This window comes from Phycodurus eques, chromosome 1 (assembly GCF_024500275.1).
Source record: "Phycodurus eques isolate BA_2022a chromosome 1, UOR_Pequ_1.1, whole genome shotgun sequence".
NCBI classification, from domain to species: Eukaryota; Metazoa; Chordata; class Actinopteri; order Syngnathiformes; family Syngnathidae; genus Phycodurus; species Phycodurus eques.
In genome coordinates, this window is record NC_084525.1 from 3259628 (window position 1) to 3279631 (window position 20004).

Genomic DNA, 20004 nt, shown 5'->3' on the forward strand with positions numbered 1-20004 from the left:
AAACATCAGATATCGTTACTGCAATCATTGGATGTGCAACTATTTTCAGAAAGCACACTTCATGACACAGTGGGTACGGAAAGTATTCAGACCCCGAAAATGTTTCACTCTTTGTTGTATTGCAGCCATTTGCTAAAATCATTCAAGTAAATGTTTTCCCCTCATTAATGTACACACAGCACCCTATATCGAGATGGTTCTAATCCTTGATTGGAGTCCATCTGTGTTTGATTATACTGATTGGTTGGCCATTTTCAGGTCTCTCCAGAGATGCTCAATTGGGTTTAAGTCAGGGCTCTGGTTGGGCCATTCAAAAACAGTCACGGATTTGTTCGGAAGCCCCTCCATCATTATTTTAGCTGTGTGCTTATGGTCATTGTCTTGTTGGAAAGTGAACATTGGGCCCAGTCTGAGGTCCTGAGCACCCTGGAGAAGGTTTTCGTCCAGGATCTGCCCTGTACTTGGCCGCATTCATCTTTCCTTCGATTGCAACCAGTCTCCCTGTCCCTGCAGCTGAAAAACACCCCCACAGCATGATGCTGCCACCACCGTGCTTCACTGTTGGGACTGTATTGGACAGGGGATGAGCAGTGCCCGGTTTTCTCCACACATACCGCTTAGAATTAAGGCCAAAAAGTTCTATCTTGGTCTCATCAGACCAGAGAATGTTATGTCTCAACATCTTGGAGTCCTTCAGGTGTTTTTTAGCAAACGCCATGCGAGCTGTCATGTGTCTTGCACTGAGGAGTGGTCGCCGGTCACTCTGCCATAAAGCGCCGACTGGTGGAGGGCTGCAGTGATGGTTGAGTTTCTAGAACTTTCTCCCATCTCCTGACTGCATCTCTGGAGTTCAGCCACAGTGATCTTTTTAATCTCTCTCACCAAGGCTCTTCTCCCCCGATTGCTCGGTTTGGCCGAATGGTCAGCTCTAGGAAAGATTCTGCTCGTCCCAAACGTCTTCCATTTAAGGATTATGGAGGCCAAGTGCAGCAGAATATTCTTGTGTAACCTTGGGCAGATCTGTGCCTTGCCACAATTCTGTCTTCGAGCTCTTCAGGCAGTTCCCATGACCTCCTGATTGTCATTGGCTCTGACATGCACTGTGAGCTGTATGGTCTTATATAGACAGGTGTGTGGCTTTCCTAATCAAGTCCAAAAGCCTGAGATATAACAAAGAGTGAAACATTTAAAGGGGTCTGATTACTTTCTGTACCCACTGTATATAGTTATTTAGAAAGTTATTACAATCATTTGCTGTACACATTACGGTACTACTTATGGCTTCATGAAAATACAACTATTAATTGCCAGCTTTAATCATTTCATAATTAATATTGAACTAATGCAGATAGAACTAATGTGCGTGCTCTGAGAGTTGGAGTAGCTTGTACTCTGTAATTCCAGTCGTGTGTGTGTGTGTGTGGGCGTATTAAAAGGCAAAATGAAACTGAAAGATTTGTTACATACAGCGCACCAAACAGACTGTTTACAATATCCACTATGATTGATAACCTCCTCACCGTTACCATTGTGTTGAGTATTCTCAGGAGGAAAGTGTATGTGTATGTACCACAGCAGAGAGGGGGAGTCAACATGCAATAAATCACTGCAAAAATTAGCCAGCAGTGGATGTTCTCCTGTCCATTCAATCTTTCTGTCTCATTGTGCATTATTTAACTTCACCAACACTCAAATATCCAACCTGCACGTCCCAAAGAGATCCAGAGTATGCGTCGATGCACATGATGTTGACCGGGAAATCGTGCACACTGAGTGATAGGGCGCATGCTCATTTTGTAGATATTTCACAGCCCGACATAACACATAAAAGATTATTTATCCAATCATGCAGAGTTGATGGAGACGGTGGTATCACTAACAACCAGTGACCTGCTTTACATGATTTATTACACTGACGCTATCAAGTTCATGTGTGTGTGTGTGTGTGTGTGTGTGTGTGTGAGAGAGAGAGAGAGCGAGAGAGAGAAAGAAAGGGAGAGAGAGATGAAAATGTGGCAGAATGATGAAACTCTGAGGTCTTATTCGAAGTGGCCAAACATTTGCACACAAAAAAAAGTATAATAGATCTCATAAAAAGTGTTTCCTTCATTTTAGGCATTTTTGTCATGGGATGTACGTGATTTTGGCAAGTTCGCACACACTGCTCAGCTAACTACAGTGTGTGTAATAAGTGGTAAATGATACTAAATCAAAGTTTAACATGGTTGTATCGTCCATAACAGGTCATTTGATAAAATGAGTCATTTTGATCATATATATTTTATTTTCATAATCAAATTAAACATTTTGAAATCCTGAGATCACCCTACGTTGTGTAATTTCCATCCTATTTCGTGTGTAGTTTTATGTAGTCAAGCATAACATGTCCACACTGTCGTAGTGAAATATCAATGATACAGAAACCTTTTAGAAATACTAAATCTATTTGTTAAATAGTATACAGTCAGCTTGCTAACTGAATCATGTAGCCAAGTGAAGGTCCACCATGTGCACATAAAATGTGAACATTTGTCAAAAATGTCCGCCCTGTCACTGTCCACCAAGCTCACATATTTTGCATGTAGGCTGCATTGTTTGCTTGCCGTTAATTTATAAGACAGCATGGGAGCTTGACCAATATGCATTTCTAGCACCATAACATCAACTTAATACAAGGAATAGGAAATTCAATGGAAAGGCCCTTTTTGGGGGTGAAATGAGGAAATCTCAAACCCACCATTGAGTTACATACTTTTATTTGCAAAACCTATGGCATAATAAAGAACTCCGTCTTAACTTGAATGACACTAGAGTCTTCTGTTGTAATAATTGGTGCACATAAGCCACAAAAAGGCCCCACCCTCCAAAATAAAAAAAGGCCTAACTCACCCAGAATTATTTACTCGAACTTCACTTAACTGAGGTGTCGCGTAATATGCATGAAGGCATTTTCGACTTTAGAGGAGGCATGGTAACTCCATAAATCTGCTAGTTACAGCATTTTTAAAAATGTAATTCTACAAAATTATGTTACAGGTTTATTTTTTTTAGACAAATGCATATTAATTACATCAGGAAATCTATGCATTTTACAATATAATATTAATAATATATTTTGAATAACTCTTGTCATTGTACGAAAAGCATAGATGAAGTTACACTCGAGACTATGGGAGTCCCAGGATGCACACGTCTGGAAACAATGAGTTCCAGCCCTGGAACAATGAGTCCCTGCAATTTATCATCACAATTTGTACAATATTTTTGTGTTATCCATTGCTCTTGCACTCTCTCAATATATCATGTTTCAGCCTGCCACGATAGCAAATTTTTTAGGATGATATGGTTTCCCCAAAACTATCACGATAAACGTATCGATAAAGTATCGTTGATCGTTTATGCCACTGATATAAGGATATTATAGAGCATACAATTAACTTATAATTCTAAAGGACATTGAACATTGGCATTGTAATGTAGAACGATAAATTAAATATCTTAGATAAATAAAAAATAGCAATAAATCACACTTAGGCTCTGTTCATAAAAATTGCACCTAAACAAATATTAAATGCTTGGAACATCGGTATATTGTAGAATGATTAACCCACTAAAGAGGCCCAAAAAATGTGTTAAAGCTTGCCAAATTTAAATGAATAAAAAAACACCAGGTACAGTATGTACTCGAAAGCATTTGGGCTTTGTCACTGTTTTAAAATCAGATGCCATACATTGTAATATCATTTTATAGTCTTTATTTTTTATTTATTGTATGAATGTTGTCGTGTTATGTACGGTATAATTTCTGCTGCCTCTCGAAAAAGAGATTTTGTCTCTCAATAAGCTTTTACCGGGTTAAATAAAAGATAAATAAAGTGTCAAATAAGGCCCACCCTCAAGCTGCCGGACTGTGATGTGAGACCTTTTCCCTGCCTGAATATTGGTAATGTGTGCCGTTATGGTTTGTCAACAGTTAAGTTTTGTGTGTGTGTGTGTGTGTCTTTCATGTGAGAAACACACACACACACACACACACACACACACACACTCCCCTTTCCATTTCATGGAACAATAATCCACCTTAGTCTGTGTCTGATTCGCTTGCAGGACAGGATTTGTACTTTTGAATTGCTGTGTGTTGAAGCTCTTCACGAACACACACACACACACACACACACACACGTACACGTAGGGCAGTTCTTAAACCATGCATCGGCAGACGCAGAATGAATATGTTTCATGCGTCCCTGCATGATTTTGCCCGTCTCAGATGCAGGATGCACATCAAATGAGATCCCTGGAAAAGATTCGTATGCAAAGCTAAATGAAATGTAATCATTAAAAAAACATTCACATTAACTTGATCTGTCGTGCTGGCAGGAGTGCCAGTGTAAAATACCATGTGTAGAGCAAAATCATAGTTCGCTAGAAAAAGTCAAATTAAAGAGGCAGAAACGTCCCTCTGAATTAAACAGAAATTTAGAGTACTTGAAGTCTATTTGTAACATATTCTCTAAGCTTCTGCCAACATGACTAATTACATGAGGGCAACCCGTGTATGCACATGCTCAGCTTTTCTTTCTTTTTTTTACCCCCCTCATCACACAGCTGCTTTGCTTTGGTGAAAATCGGCTGTTCTCCATACAAGATAGGACACGCACACACACACACCGTATCTATCCCCACATTCCGCAGGGACATGCAATCTATAGAGACGATTCATGTAGCGGGAGAGTAAACGAGTGCAGGAGCAGATAACGAATGAACCCGAGCCAACTTGCTGTGTTCCTGTAATGAGGCCTGGCGACTGCTTTCTGCTCACCTTGTACTTTGTGTGTTCCACCCTCGCCTGCCACTTTCCGTGGCCCTCCGGTCGTCACCTCTCAATGACTGCCCTACTATCCGTTGTTTGCTTCCTTGGCCTTTAAACACCTAACCCGTATTTGTGGGCAACCCCAGTGGTCGTTGTTTGCTGTTCTTCCTTGCTATTCATCTCATTTTTCAGTCCTTTGTTGTTGTCCTCATCGTTTTCATGTCCTCTCTGGCTAATTCATATTTCCCACTAATTTGCTCTGTAGCTGTCCCTGAGCTTGCCTCACCTGATTACTTTCCTACCAACCTGCTCTCCTCTAGTCTTTTTCCCTTGGGGGCCTCACAACTGTATGTGTTGGCTCAGGTAGATTAATTATATGCAGTGGCATGCAGACACTGGCCAGAGGCTTCAGTAATGAGTTTGATTACTCATCTCGAGCAGCGTTTGGCGCTCGGGGGAGGGGAGGAAGGACACCAAGCCGGGCAAAGGGGTCTCTCATTTGGGAGGGACAGGGTTGGGAATTGCACATTTTTCCTCGCGGGGTTCGTCCACTCGAAAACTTTCAAGAGCATCGAGGCCACTAATCTAGAGCAAAGGTCAACCACAAGTCAAGTCAGTGACCTGCTGATAGCGAGTGAAGTCTGAGGCTAAAATTGATAACACGGAAAAGGTGCCCATGGGACATAAATGTTTCATAAGGAGGAATCTTGATCTGACGACAAATATTTGACGTGGTAGGAATGGGTCAAATAACCAAAACACATCATGGTGATTGTTTCAGATGCGATGGTTCGAATAGCAAAAACTGGAACAAAAATATTGTGGCGACACTTTAATTTGCTTATTCTTATTGATTGGTCCTACAGTGAAGCCCAGAAATATTTGGACAGTGACACAATCTTCATGAGTTGGGCTCTGCATGATACCACACAACGGAATTGAAGTGCAGAATATAAGGTTTAATTCAAGGGGTTGAACAAAAATATATGATTAAACATGTAGGAATTGTACCTATTTTTATACAAACGCTCCTCATTTCGGGGGCTCAAAAGTAATTGGCCATTGCAGCATATTCCACTTATTTGCTTTAAGAAAACTCCTGGGTTGCCTTTTACAGTATGGTTTGGATCATTGTCTATCTGTACTGTGAGGCGCCGTCCAATCAACTTTGCTGCATTTGGCTGAATCTGAGCAGACAGTATAAACCTATACACTTCAGAATGCGTCCGGCTGCTTCTGTCTTTTGTCACATCATCCATACACACAAGTGACCCAGTGCCATTGGAAGCCATACACGCCCATGCCATCACACTGCCTTCACCATGTTTTACAGAAGATGTGGTATGCTTTGAATCATGAGCTGTTCCAATTCTTCTCCAAACTTTCTTGTTCCCATCATTCTGGTGCAGGATGATCTTAGTCTCATCTCGCCAAAGAATGCTGTTCCAGAACTGGGCTGGCTTCTTCAGGTGTTTTTGGGCAAAGTCAATTCTGGTTTTGGAGGTTGATTAATGGTTTGCACCTTGTGATGAATCCTTTGTATTTACTCCCATGAAGTCTTCTCTTTGTGGTAGACTTACATACGTATACACCGACTTCCTGGAGAGTGTTCTTCACTTGTGTGGATGTTGTGAAAGGGTTTTTCTTCACTATGGAAAGGATTCTGCGTTCATCCACTACTGTTGTCTTCCGTGGACATCCAGGCCTTTTTGAGTTCCCAAGCTCACCAATGCATTCTTTTTCTCTCAGAATGTACCAAACCGTTGATTTGGTCACTCCTAACATTTCTGCTATCTCTCTGATCGATTTCTTATTTTTTTTCAGCCTCAGCATGGTCTGCTTCACCTCCATTGAGAGCTCCTTTGACCGCATGTTGTGTGTTCACAGCAGCAGCTTCCAAATGCAAAAGCCACACCTGGAATAAACTCCAGACCTTTTAACTGCTTAATTGGTGATAGGTTAACGAGGCAAGAGCCTATGCAGCCTTGTTATTATTATTATTATTATTATTTTTTTTTTGCAGCCTTCTGAGTCAATTCTCCAATTACTTCTGGTCCCTTGAGAAAGAGGCGGCTGTGCATTAAAGCGCTGTAATTCCTAAACCCTTGCTCCAATTTGGATGTGGATACTTTCAAATTACAGCTGAGAGTCTGCACTTTAAGCCCATATTGATTATATAATTGTATCCTGAATATGTTTTCGTAAACAGCTAAAATAAAACTTGTCACTGTCCAAAAATGTTTGGCCCAAACTGTACTTTTTGAGTCTATAGTAAAATGTTTTCAAGTGAATCATTTTGCAGGTTTAGATCTTAACTTTGTTCTTTTAAACTACTACCAGCAAATTGTATGATTTTTTTTTCTTTCCCCCCCCAAAGCATTAAAACGAAGACACTCATCCATCCATCCATCCGTTTTCTGAGCCGCTTCTCCTCACTAGGGTTGCGGGCGTGCTGGAGCCTATCCCAGCTATCATCGGGCAGGAGGCGGGGTACACCCTGAACTGGTTGCCAGCCAATCGCAGGGCACATACAAACAACCATTCGTGCACACATTCACACCTAAGGGCAATTTAGAGTCTCCAATCAACCTAGCATGCATGTTATTTGGGGTGTGGGAGGAAACCGGAGTGCCCGGAGAAAACTCACGCAGTTCTAGAAAGTCAACCATCACTGCAGCCCTCCACCAATCGGGGCCTCTCCTCAGCGCAAGACAAATGAAAGCCCACATAGAGTTTGCTAAAATAACACCCGAAGAACTCCAAGATGGTGAGAAATAAGATTCTCTGGTCTGATGAGACCAAGATATAAATTGTTGGCCTTAATTCTAAGCGGCATCTGTGGAGAAAACCAGGCACTGCTCGTCACCTGTCCAATGCAGTCCCAACGGTGAAGCACGGTGGTGGCAGCATCATGCTGTGGGGGTATTTTTCAGCTGCAGGGACAGGACGACTGGTTGCAATCGAAGAAAAGATGAATGCGGCCAAGTACAGGGATATCCTGGACGAAAACCTTCTCCAGAGCGCTCAGGTCCTCAGACTGGGCCGAAGGTTCACCTTAAAAAAGACAATGACCCTAAGCACACAGCTAAAATAATGAAGTGGCTTCAGGACAACTCCGTGACTGTTCTTGAATGGCCCAGCCAGAGCCCTGATTTAAACCCAATTGAGCATCTCTGGAAAGACCTGAAAATGGCTGCCCACCAATGTTCACCTTCCAACCTGACAGAACTGGAGAGTATCTGCAAGGAGGAATGGCAGATGATCCCCAAATCCAGGTGTGAAAAACCTGTTGCATCATTCCCATAAAGACTCACGGCTGTATTAGCTCAAAAGGGTGCTTCTACTAAATATTGAGCAAAGAGTCTGAATACATATGCGCGTGTGGTATTTCAGTTTTTCTTTTTTAATAAATCTGCAAAAAATTAAACAATTCCATTTTTTTCTGTCAATATGGGGTGCTGTGCGTACATTCGTGAGGGAAAAAAATTTACTTATATGATTTTAGCAAATGGCTGCAATATAAAAAAGAGTGAAAATTTTAAGGGCGTCTGAATACTTTCCATACCCACTGTATTGTATGTAAAAACTGGAGCCTGAGAACTCGGAAGTTTTTTTTTTTTTTTTTTTAATTATTTACGTTGAGACTCTTTTGTGCTTAAGTGCTGTACAAATGAACTTGACTTGACTTGACAACAGTTGACTTATTTCTGCACTTACATGCTGATTTCCTACACAGTATTTAAATGTTTTAGGATGGTTAGAGGTTCCACTCCGAGATGAATTAATTACTATTTAGAATATGAATTTAAAAGTTGAATAAAGGTCAAACACCCGCGTGGAACAGATTGTGGTTAAGTTCAGGCAGTCCATTTAACTTCCACATTGATTATCATCACCTTTGGTGGAAACCTGCATGTCAGAAACTTGGTTATACCGCGTCGTCTGCCTTTTTGTTTTTTGCCCCCTCTCCCGGAAAGCCGATTAGACTGTGGGTGGTTGCAGTGTGACAGGGTGTCACGGTGTGGTCTGTGTTGGCATTTTAAAGCATGTGACCGTATGAATAAAGCATGATGTGGCGGGCAGCCGGGGTGGCAGGAGCCGACTGGAGAACAAGTCCACCCAGTGTTTTGGTGACAGCGGACAAGTGAAAACCCTTAAAGTTTAATGGGGGCTTCGCCTGAGAGGGTCCTCTTGATTCACTGCTGGTTGCCAGTGTTTAAGCAAGTATTTAACCAGTGGGACATGGTGGCAAAGCTAACAAAAGCATCCCGCCTCATGTGAGTGTCATGGATGAGGGTCCCCACTGGATAGGGTAAAGGGGATAACAACACCAAGGCAGTTAAGTCTGCAGCATAAGTCCGTGTGTGTGCGCTCCAAGCCCCGTCGCACGTTTGGGGTGGTCAAGTTCGGTCTCGCAAATCAAGTGTGTCAGTGAGCAAATGGAAAATGCCAATTTCACTCTACAATTTCCCTCCCTATCGCATCTCGCTCCCCTCTCATGCGGCTGCTATATCATGTGTGAGTGACTATCTTCTCACTTGATTCTTGTCTTCACCTTTTTCTCTCTTCTTTCATTTTGCTGTTGTCCATCCCCTTTTTCCTCCCATTCCCATGACATTCTCACTATGCCCAACCAGCTAAAACCTTTCTGTTATTTCCCTGTCTGTGTCTATGTGTGGCTTTTTTGGTCTGTCTGCACGGCCATGCTGTCTAACTTGCTCTGTGCCACCAACATGCCAGGATGAATCACACAGCTATTTTTTTTATGAATTCATCAGTTCATAAGATTCTCTCCGTCTATCTTTTGTGTTTATCAGTATGACTACGAGGGCAGTGATATCAGTGACCTCCCAGTTGACCTTTCCGTGCTGTGGAATGGAAACTTCGTCATCGACAATCCCTTCAACATCCAAGGTACGGCAGCTCCTTTTTTTCTCCTAATCTGTGTGTACGCGCGTGTGTGTGTGTGTGTGTGTGTGTGTATGTGTGTGTGTGCTTTGGTGTAAAATAATGGCAGGAAATTGACTTTGTTGTCACTGGTAATACAACAAAGATGGTTTAATTGTTTCTGTGGAACTTTCTAAGTCGTATTATAAATTGACCCTGAATTTTCATTTTATTTAATGTTTAGGTATCCCACCGATATTCCCATTATATTTTGGTGAAAAGCCACATCAGGACATCATACGATCGTTGCCCTTTTAATTGAATCCACTCATGTTACGGTGGTAGAGGCAGAATTTTTTTTAACTATCCATCCTCCATTTTCAAGTGCTAATACTGACTATCCCAGGTGACTTCAGGAGACCCTGGATTAGTTGCCAATCCAAGGCCACATATTGACAAACAGCTATTCACACTCACATTCACTCCAACTGTATGGACAATTTCGATTTTTTTTATTTAACCTAACATGCATGTGTTTGGAATGTGGGAAAGAAGAAAACCTACGCAAGCACAGGAAGCAGATGCAAACTCCACACAGAAAGGCTGGAGCCCAGATTTGAACCCCCAACTGCAGAACTGTAAGGCGAGGTGCTCACTACTTATTCAGAATCAGAATCCTTTTCATTTGCCAAGTACTTCAAAAGCACACAAGGAATTTGTCTCTGGTAGTAGGAGCTTCCCTAGTACGACAATACACAGCTATTTTGACAGGAAATACTTTTGAGACATAAAAACACTACGGACAGTAACTTGGCCTCGAGCGATTTGATGGCAAGAGGAAAGAAACTGTTGGAATGTCTGCTTGATTTAGTTTGCATTGTTCGACAGCGCCTACCGGAGGGAAGGAGCTGGAAGACGCAGTGACCAGGATGTGGAGGATTTTGTACGCTCTTGTCTTAGTTCAGGCAGCGTGCAAGTCCTCATGTGTGGGTAGGGGGTACCGGCGATTTTTCCGGCAGTCCTGATTGTCCGATGCAGTTGGTCCTTTTTTGTGGCAGCACCAAACCAGACTGTGATGGATGAATACAGAACTGTTTCGATGACTGCTGTGTCGCATTATTATATTATTATTATTTATTCACGTGCTGCCAGTAAGTTGTAGTGTACAGTTAGGCATTAAAGGTTTGGTGGTTAGGTGTTAGGGTTGGGTTTAGGAGTTTCAATTGAGGTTTAGGTTAGGCATTCAAAGTTATGGTTTAAAGGTTGGGCTTATTTATTTATGATCTGAATCTTATCCGGAATCCCACATTTTTAATTTAAAATCCACAACATTTTAGATGGCTACTTTCACTACTATATTTTGCATCCTTGGATCCAAAAGGAATCTTTCACATCTACCCCATTTTCGGGTTTGAAATATTTTTCTACCCCCTCCCTCACTGAGATCCCACCTGAAATAAGTGTTAGCCTTGGCAGAAGAATGTGCTCTCTTGAATTTTGTTCTTTATAAGACTTGAAAAGTCCCAATTTGTCTTCCATCAAAAACAATAAAGAAAAGAAAAAAAGCTCACTATTATCCTTGCATTTGCAAATACAGTGTTGGACTGTCACTTGAGAGGGAAAGAGGGTGGGAAATCATGAGATTAACGGCCGGGATTGGTCAAGAGCAAACATCAATCCCAACAAAATTAACCAGAAAGATGTGAGGTATCCAAATGGGGAAAACTTGCCAGCAGAAGAATAAACGTTGGGTGAGAATGATGGGTGGATGACAGTTTGATAAATGCGTTGTGCATTGGCACACGGGGAAGATGAGAATGAAGGAGTTGATAAAGAAAAGCAAAAGTGACACCGAAGGATGACATTTATTATTTTAACGACTCTTTGCGCATGAAGTGGAAAACAATGACGCGTTCAAAATTCTTTCTCAGAGTGTAATATATTGAGCCCAGGGAGGCGAATGAAATCCGACGTCCCATTACACAGGATACCATAAGTCGAGCTCCCAACTGTGTCACACGGATATTTCGAGACGCATGTACAAATGTAGATTTACCAACATTTTTGTTGCTTTTTCCATCTGTTTCTCCTTTCGGTCAGTATTCATGTTCCATCTTTTGATGACAAAGTGCCCGTTTTAACACTGCGTCCTATGCGTTCTGTCTGACCTACTTCTGATAGAAGTCAGACATGCGGTTCATCTTGCAGATAGCTTGCAAATTAGTTGCTTATAGGTCATAACCCAATTTTTCTGCTTGCACTATTTCATTGAAAACCTGCTCCTCTGAAGTTTGCTTTCTTTCTTCGCTTCTGTTGTCACATCTTAATAGGGTTAAGGTCTTGAATTGGACATCAATAATTATAATAGGCCTTGAAAATAAATAAATCACATTACCTTGCTCCATCACGTCAATAGTTCACTTCTGGCCGAGATACTGACAATTTGTTCAGTACCAGCAACATTTTCAATTTCACAAACCTTTACTGCCAAGAATTTAGTAGGATTGTAATGCACTATAGTGCTTATTTTTTAAGTAAAATAGAAGTACGTAAACTAGATTGCAGCCTGCTATGTTTGTGGAGTGTGTTGTGGGGGGGGTCTGTGCATTAATGTTGCTCGGGTATTAGTATAACAAATAATGCATAGTGCATGACTCTACATTTGTCACGTACGTGGTTAAGGCGAGGGCGAGTAACGCAAGGCAAGAACATGGTGGACCCAATTGCAGGGAAGCAGGGAGGCAAGGCAGGAGTGCGGGAGTCTCAAAATAATATTTAATCTTAGAAAACGGAAAACTGAACAAAGTCCCACAACAGATACCACTCAAATCAAAGTAACAAAGAAACACTCGAATATCTAAAACTGGAAACAAACTATGACCTGTGAGTAAGACGTGGAATAGAAACGGAAAATGACACCTGACAATGACATACCACAATGATAAAGACAACTGACGACTATGACATGGCAGAGACATGTGACAACGACAATGAGCCGACAAGAACTGAAAGAAACCAGGGAACTAAATACAAACAGATAGACGAGACAACGAGGAACACCTGGACAAGACATGAGTGGCTGGAGAGAGCTGATTGGTCGACACAAAGCAGACGAGAACAGGTGGACACAACAACTTAATGAGCACACGACAAACATGGAACACAGGAAAACATGGAACAAAACTAAACACAACCCAAACCAAAACACAGACCATGACAACATTGACTTTTATGAAATGCCTAAAATGTACTTTTTTGAACACATAATTATCTAGTACCACCTTTGATTTGACACATTTATACGTAAACTATATGTATCGTATATGCCCTCCTGTGTTTTTTCTCCTTTCTCACACACTCCAAAATCATGTGTGGTGTGTTAATTGAATACTCTAAACTGTTCATGTTGTGTTGTTTGTTTTTGTTGTTGTTTTTTTGTGCCCTGTGATTGGCTGTGACCAGTCCAGGGTGTACTCTGCCTCTCACTCAAAGTCAGACTCCACTGATGATAAGCAATATACAGTAGAAAATGGAAGAATGGATGTATTTATATTTACAATTTTCGATTTCTCTTTCATGCCTCTTAGCTATAATAATGATGATAATTTTGTACGGACTCCGTCAAGCAGATATTGTACTTTTTATTCGCAAAGTGATGTCCGAGGTCGAAAACGTCTTTTAAAAAAGAAAAAGAAAAAGAGGCTCGAATTATGTAATTGTCCTTGATCACACAAACCGCATGAAGACCTTCTCCTCCTTTTTCCCTCCCCATCCTCTTCCATTAATCCCTCGCCACTCCATTCCTTGTCTTTCTCTTTCAACATCCCGCCTTGCTGTATTATCGGTCTGAGGAGGAGCATTTTGGCGCTTGCCCAGCTTTACCCCAGTGTGAAGTGGTGATGTTAATTAAATCATTCATTTGCTTCAGATTAATTAGTGTTATGCTACTTTTAAGCTTAACCATTACTAATCAGATTAGGGCGCGCCAAGGCCGAGGCTGACGCAGATGGATTCGAAAGGAGCTCACTTTGAAGTCTTGCGCCGTGTGCGGCTACTGAAGAAGAGAACGGGAAGGAACGATGATTTGACTTTATATGCTCAGGTCCACATTCTCCTTTTAAATGTCTTTGTTATGTTAAACACCACAAAATGTTCAATTTAATAGTGCATGCTGCTGTCATGTGTGGATGCGACTTTCTTTCCATAATTTGTTTTTGTATTCAATGTGACACACGCGCACACACTCACACACTCACACGTTCCTTTCATCAGCCACCTCTTCTCAGGTGTTAAAGGTTATTTGTGTTCATTTTTACTTCTAATGACTTTTTACCACTCAGAGGATTTAACAGAATAGATTTTTACACAACAAATTGTCAATTTCCCTTTGGAATTAAAAGACAGTACGGTACCTGTTGAATAATTTATTTATAGCTATTTAGCATTTTTTTTTTTCTTTCATCAGCACAAGTGCTTTAGGTGTAATTAACATTAGATATATTTAGTTACGCCATTTCATATCCCACAGTGTTGTGCATATTTAAATGCTGCAACTGGATCATTCAGAAATGTTGTTACCACCAAAAAGTTTGAAACTAAACCCAAACATTCAACAACCCTAAACGATCTACGATGAACCCTCCTTAAAACAAGCTATGAAAATGTCTCATGATGACATGTTGCCAGAGTACAAACTAAATTACTGGTGGCTATGACAAATCGATTCCATTAAGAATCCAATTACATCGCATTTGATTATCCATCTACACTTGTATCAATGAAATTAAACTACATCTTGACACAATTTGAGGCACATTGAATGACCACTAATGACTACTTAGCATCAACTAGCAGTGTGCAATCATTTCAGGTTCAACTAGTTTACTGTATGCCTAATGGACTGGCATTCAGTAACAATCGGAATGTAAAAAAAAAAACATTAAGGAAGAGAGCAAAATTTGGGACATGATCATTTTGAAATAGAATATGGATATTGTCTTAGATCGTATTTTCTGCCATTTAAACTTGTAAGCATTTTTGTTATTACAAGTTCATACATGCACTTGATATAATACAAAATAAGAATAATGAATATCTGAGTGTTATTTCCTGACGATCACTTGAATATTTGATCCATACCTAAAAGTCACAAAAAGTGTATTTGAAAAAGAATAGTGTTGTGTGAAAACAAGCGCTTGAGCCATCTCTGCAAACATGTTATCCTTCAGAGAAATGGTGGGATTCATTTTAGACTATTATCGCTGATGTCAAAAGTCTACTCTATATTTGCTGTTGCTGTTGTATTTACTTTTTTATTTATTTAGTGTTGTAAATATTTACCATACGCATCATTGCAGCTTAGCATTACTGTTCAACAATCAAAAACAGAACATTATTATTATCTATTGACTTAGATGATTCTGGTGGGGGTTTTTTTTAAGAGCATGTTGTACAGTACATGACTATAAAAATTGAATGTATCTGTTGTTAACAGCATTGTCGATTCATGTTTGTCATTCGCTCTGTTTTCCTGGCCAGCCCACTTGTATAAGTGCAGAGCACTGCGGGACAGCTGTGGCATGTGTCTGAAGGCAGAGCCCCGGTTCGAGTGTGGCTGGTGTGTCCAGGACAAGAAGTGCTCCCTCAGGCAGGAATGCACGATCGGCGCCAATTCCCACCTCCCCCTGCAGCTGGCTGATGGGGGAGGCTGGATGCATGCTGCATCTGGAAACAGCAGATGCACCCACCCCAAAATCACTAAGGTAAAATAAAAATAAAGGATATGACGCCAAACCTCAAACCTTAAGACAGCTATTAACTCTTACTCACTAAACCCTCTTTAGCTCAGTCCCTCAAAACCCAGAGCACATGATCTAGAATTGCCTAAATGTATTTGGCTTTTCATCTATAACAGTAACTGGAACAGTAAGTAAAACTTGCATAAATGCAAACTCATGCCATTTTCTAGTAACAACAGTAGTACTGTTTTTGTTTTTTGCTTTTTTAGCTGCTGTTTTATTCCATTATTATGCCATTAATTGTGTCACAACAATCTTTTTATTACTGGAAACTAAATCATATTGATTACTGTTTGTGTTACTGCATTGCACTCCGACAACAGCTCAAATTAGGCCTTGCAAATATAAGCATAAAATATAGGACCAGTAGCCGTATAAATATGCATAACCTGGCACAATAGGCCATGTTCCACATAAAATGCTGAAATAAAAATGTAAAATATACTGCAGGAGTGCCGTTTATCAACATTGTTTTTTTTTTCTGAAGCTAGCTGCTGTAATGGACTATTATAGAAAATAAAACGGTGTGAGAACTGCCAAGATCAACCACAAATATGCCAAGCTGTGTTCATGGTATTTATTTTAATTGAAATTGTATTTTATTGATAACAACAGCATACTGTGACTAGAGGGACTAATACAAATACCTAATACAAATATTCCCAAACACAAGTCAAGATTTAATTTTTATCGTCAGAATTGTAGTTGCGTGTATCAGCTGTCAATTATGTGTACAAAACATAAATAAATCCAACATAAATATTGTAGTTAGACATGTAAATGTGCTATAGTCTGTCATTACTGTTATAAATAAACTAGGAAGACACAGTAGGGGGAAAAAAAGTGTTAATAATACATAAAGTGATGTGGCGTCATTCGGCACCACATCTTAATCCCTTGATCATGATTGTTTGAAGGGCACATCGTTACCTGCAGAGATCCGAGACTGGGCAACTTTGATACGTCATTGCGTCATCTCTCTTTCGTGAAAGCCCCCGAGGTCACAAAAAAATCCTCTTAGTGTCCTTCACAGAGAATGAAAGCTGCTCTATTTTAATGTGTTGCTATTAAGACAAGTACATGTTGGGTCCTTGGTTTTGCCCTTGGCACAGAAGCGGTACCATTACACCGTGTTACATCAAACTGGCACTGCGAAGGGAAAGACTGATTGATGTTTATTTGATTGTTATGTTCTTTTTTTAACATCTTTTTTGGAACACAATGCACTTTTCTCTGTTTTCTGTGAGTTCTCAGTTTACCAGTTGCAGTTGAACGGTAAGGCGGAGCTAAAAAAAAAAATGCTCCTGTCTGTTGATTGATTTAATAATCTGTGTTTTAATGGAATTAAACAGAGGTATGGGAAGAAAAGTCATATTAAATTGCGACAGAGAGAGCAATTCAAACTGTTTGTGTTTTTGGCCAATTGTCTAATGAAATCAGGTATACTTTCCAAATGATTATATATTAAGCTATATAAAACTGAAATGTGTAAATTAAACAGTAAATTGTGTATTTTTATGAAAAATACTTTTTTCTCTTGTTTTCGCTCCTGCAGAAATGTCACAATGACCTTGGCCGTAAAATGGTATTGCCGATCCGCGTATAGCAGTTGTATTATAATGTGATGATTTCCTTTCTTTCCTAGAGATAATTATGTGAACCGATGCATAAAGCACTGTACTCGACCTTCAAAGTAAAATCGTAATGTTGGATGTGCAACTTCTTAAATAGCAGAATTTTAAAAAGTGTCTTTTTAATCAAGTCCCAAATCCAGTATTTCTGATTTGCTCGTAAATTCAGTGCATTACTTTACAGAATCTTTAAAGACGGGATTATTGTCATTCTGTCTCATAAAAAAGAGTAACTAACAGAGCCTTTCGATTGTTGAAGTAGTATCGACACGAGTTTCAATCTGTCCTCTGATTTGATTTTGTGCTGCATATGTATTGTATATTCACTCTTGACGATGAACCATAATGCCACCTTAGCTTTATATAACGGTATCAATCTAAACTATTTTCGCTTCGGTCACGTCATAAACGTCAATCATTTTCTTCATCTGTCTATGTATTTCAAGGATTTCCTTAAAGGATTAAAGGTATACTGCCGTTCATCTGTGCTAAAATTAGCATACCCACACTTTGCAGTCTGCTCTGCCAAGCAGTGGTGGCGTACAGGGCAATGGACAGATTAGACATCATTACATTGTGATGCTTGTTAGGAATGAGGCACATGTAATAAGCATGTTCCTGTTTATTTGCGTGCGTGTGTGCTGGTGGCAACCACCGTGCATCCGTCACTGTATTTGTTTTGTCACACCACACCTGTCCCCGTTACGCATCCTAATCTGGTGTGATAAATCACATTATGGTTTCCGGAAGCAACCGCTGAATGTTATCCCACCACAGCCCGGCAAGTAGAGCAAGCCTCCGTAATAGCTTTCAGTTAAGCCCTGAGATGGCACTTTGCTTTTGGTTTTGGTTTGCTATGTCATCGACCTGTTTCTTCTGCCTCTGTTTTACTTTGAGAGTGTTTTATTTTACAAATAGCTATATCTGTCCTCATTAAATCGTGAATTACCGGGTAGTGCCAATTATTTACGGTGTGCGTGCTTCTTGTGGATCGATGGGTCTGTCTGGAGTGTGTTTAATATGTGTGGCCATGGGTGTATTAAAGTGACGCCTCCTTGAAAGGTCAGGTCATGGGCATCATCGGAAATCAAATTGGACCATTTTTAACACTAAACTAAGCGATGAGAGTGAAATATGTACACAGTGTAGCCAGAGATTGAACGAATCGAACTCTCTCTATTGCAGTTGTTTCCTGACACTGGACCCCGCCAAGGGGGAACCAGAGTGACCATCCGAGGAGAAAATTTGGGTCTCCACTTCAGCGACATCCAGATGGGCGTCAGGTTAGGCAAGGTGCCCTGCGTCCCCATCGAGACAGAGTACCTGAGTGCTGAGAGGTAAATTGGAGGACATTGTATGTATTCAGGTACAATCACAAAGGTGTATTTGGCCTGTCTTCATTTTGGACTGGTCATAAGTCATTGCATTTTCATAATGAGCTAAAACAGGAGTGTCAAACTCAATTTTGTCTCGAGCCAAAAAGAGTTATAGTTTCCCTCTGAGGGCCGTTATGACTGCGAAACCATATAAACGCCTCACATTATTATTACATATGAAAAAACTATTTGATGAATAGTTAGTTTTGAGATCAATAGTCAACTAAAATAGTTTGTTCAGCTGTTGCTTTTTAAAAGGGGTTTGGTAACAAACAAACAAAAATGTTTGCAATACTGTAGCTCACCGTTATTCAAAGTGAAGAAATGTGCATTTATAGTCCAGATTTTGGCAAGGAAGATGAAGTACATGTACATGATTTGCTGTCGCGGGGCACATAAAATGGTGTGGCGGGCCGAATCTGGCCCCTGGGCCTCGAGTTTGACACTTGTGATGTAAGAGCCAACTGATGGCAGGGCTGGGGGTCGGTCCCAGACTACTGTAAGTGCTCTTGTTGGAGCTCATCTGCATGCTGTATTGTCATATTCCTTGGCAACTTGTTGAAATATACTGTACGTAGTGCCTGCAATAAGCCTATATGTTTTTTTTGCAATCATAGAACTATCCATTTTCTAGAGCACTTCTCCTCATCATGGTCGCTGGAGCCTATTCCAGCTGACTTTGGACGAGAGGCTGGAGTACACCCTGTTCGCCAAACAATCACAGGGCACTTCGTGAAAAAAAAAATACCATTTACACTCACATCTGCACCTACGAGCAATGTAGTCTTCAGTTACCCATCCGTCCATCCATCCATCCATCCATTTTCTGAGCCGCTTCTCCTCACTAGTGTTGCGGGCGCGCTGCAGCCTATCCCAGCTGTCATCGGGCAGGAGGCGCGGGGTACACCCTGAACTGGTTGCCAGCCAATCGCAGGACACATACAAACAAACAACCATTCGCACTCACATTCACATCTACGGGCAATTTAGAGTTGTCATTTGTTAACCAAGCATGCATGTTTTTGGGATGTGGGAGGAAACCGGAGTGCCCGGAGAAAACCCACGCAGGCACTGGGAGAACATGCAAACTCCACACAGGTGGGGCCGGGGATCGAACCCCGGTCCTCAGAACTGTGAAGCAGACGCGCTAACCAGTCTCCACCGTGCATTCAGTTACCCTGACATGCATTTTTCTGGAATGTGGAGGGCCTCGAACCCAGACATGTTACCCTGTGCTTCCCTGATCATTTATTCAGAATTAATGTCTTTTTTTTTTAAAAGATACATAATGTAAAATGTACCAAAATAAATATTATATGTTCCCATTCAAGTCATAAGAATTTATTAGTCAAGACCAAGACATACTGTATAGTACAGAAAATACGATACATTTTTGTGTGTGACGATAATCGGATTCCATCTGTTGTTCCCCTCCATTACTCGCTACATACAGCATGTGCTTCCCCTTACTTTCCCATCCCTTTATCCTGACATTTACT

At 40.7% G+C, this 20004-nt stretch overlaps 1 protein-coding gene across 2 annotated transcripts in view; it reads left to right on the forward strand.

Moving 5' to 3' along the window:
* Window positions 1-20004, forward strand: part of LOC133400220 (plexin-A1-like) — a 187461-nt gene that overhangs the window by 128645 nt on the left and 38812 nt on the right. For both annotated transcript variants that reach the window (XM_061672672.1, XM_061672665.1), the window contains 3 exons: window positions 9631-9727; window positions 15239-15462; window positions 18315-18466. In XM_061672672.1, coding sequence (XP_061528656.1) covers window positions 9631-9727; window positions 15239-15462; window positions 18315-18466 — 473 coding nt within the window. The remainder of the gene's footprint in view (window positions 1-9630; window positions 9728-15238; window positions 15463-18314; window positions 18467-20004) is intronic.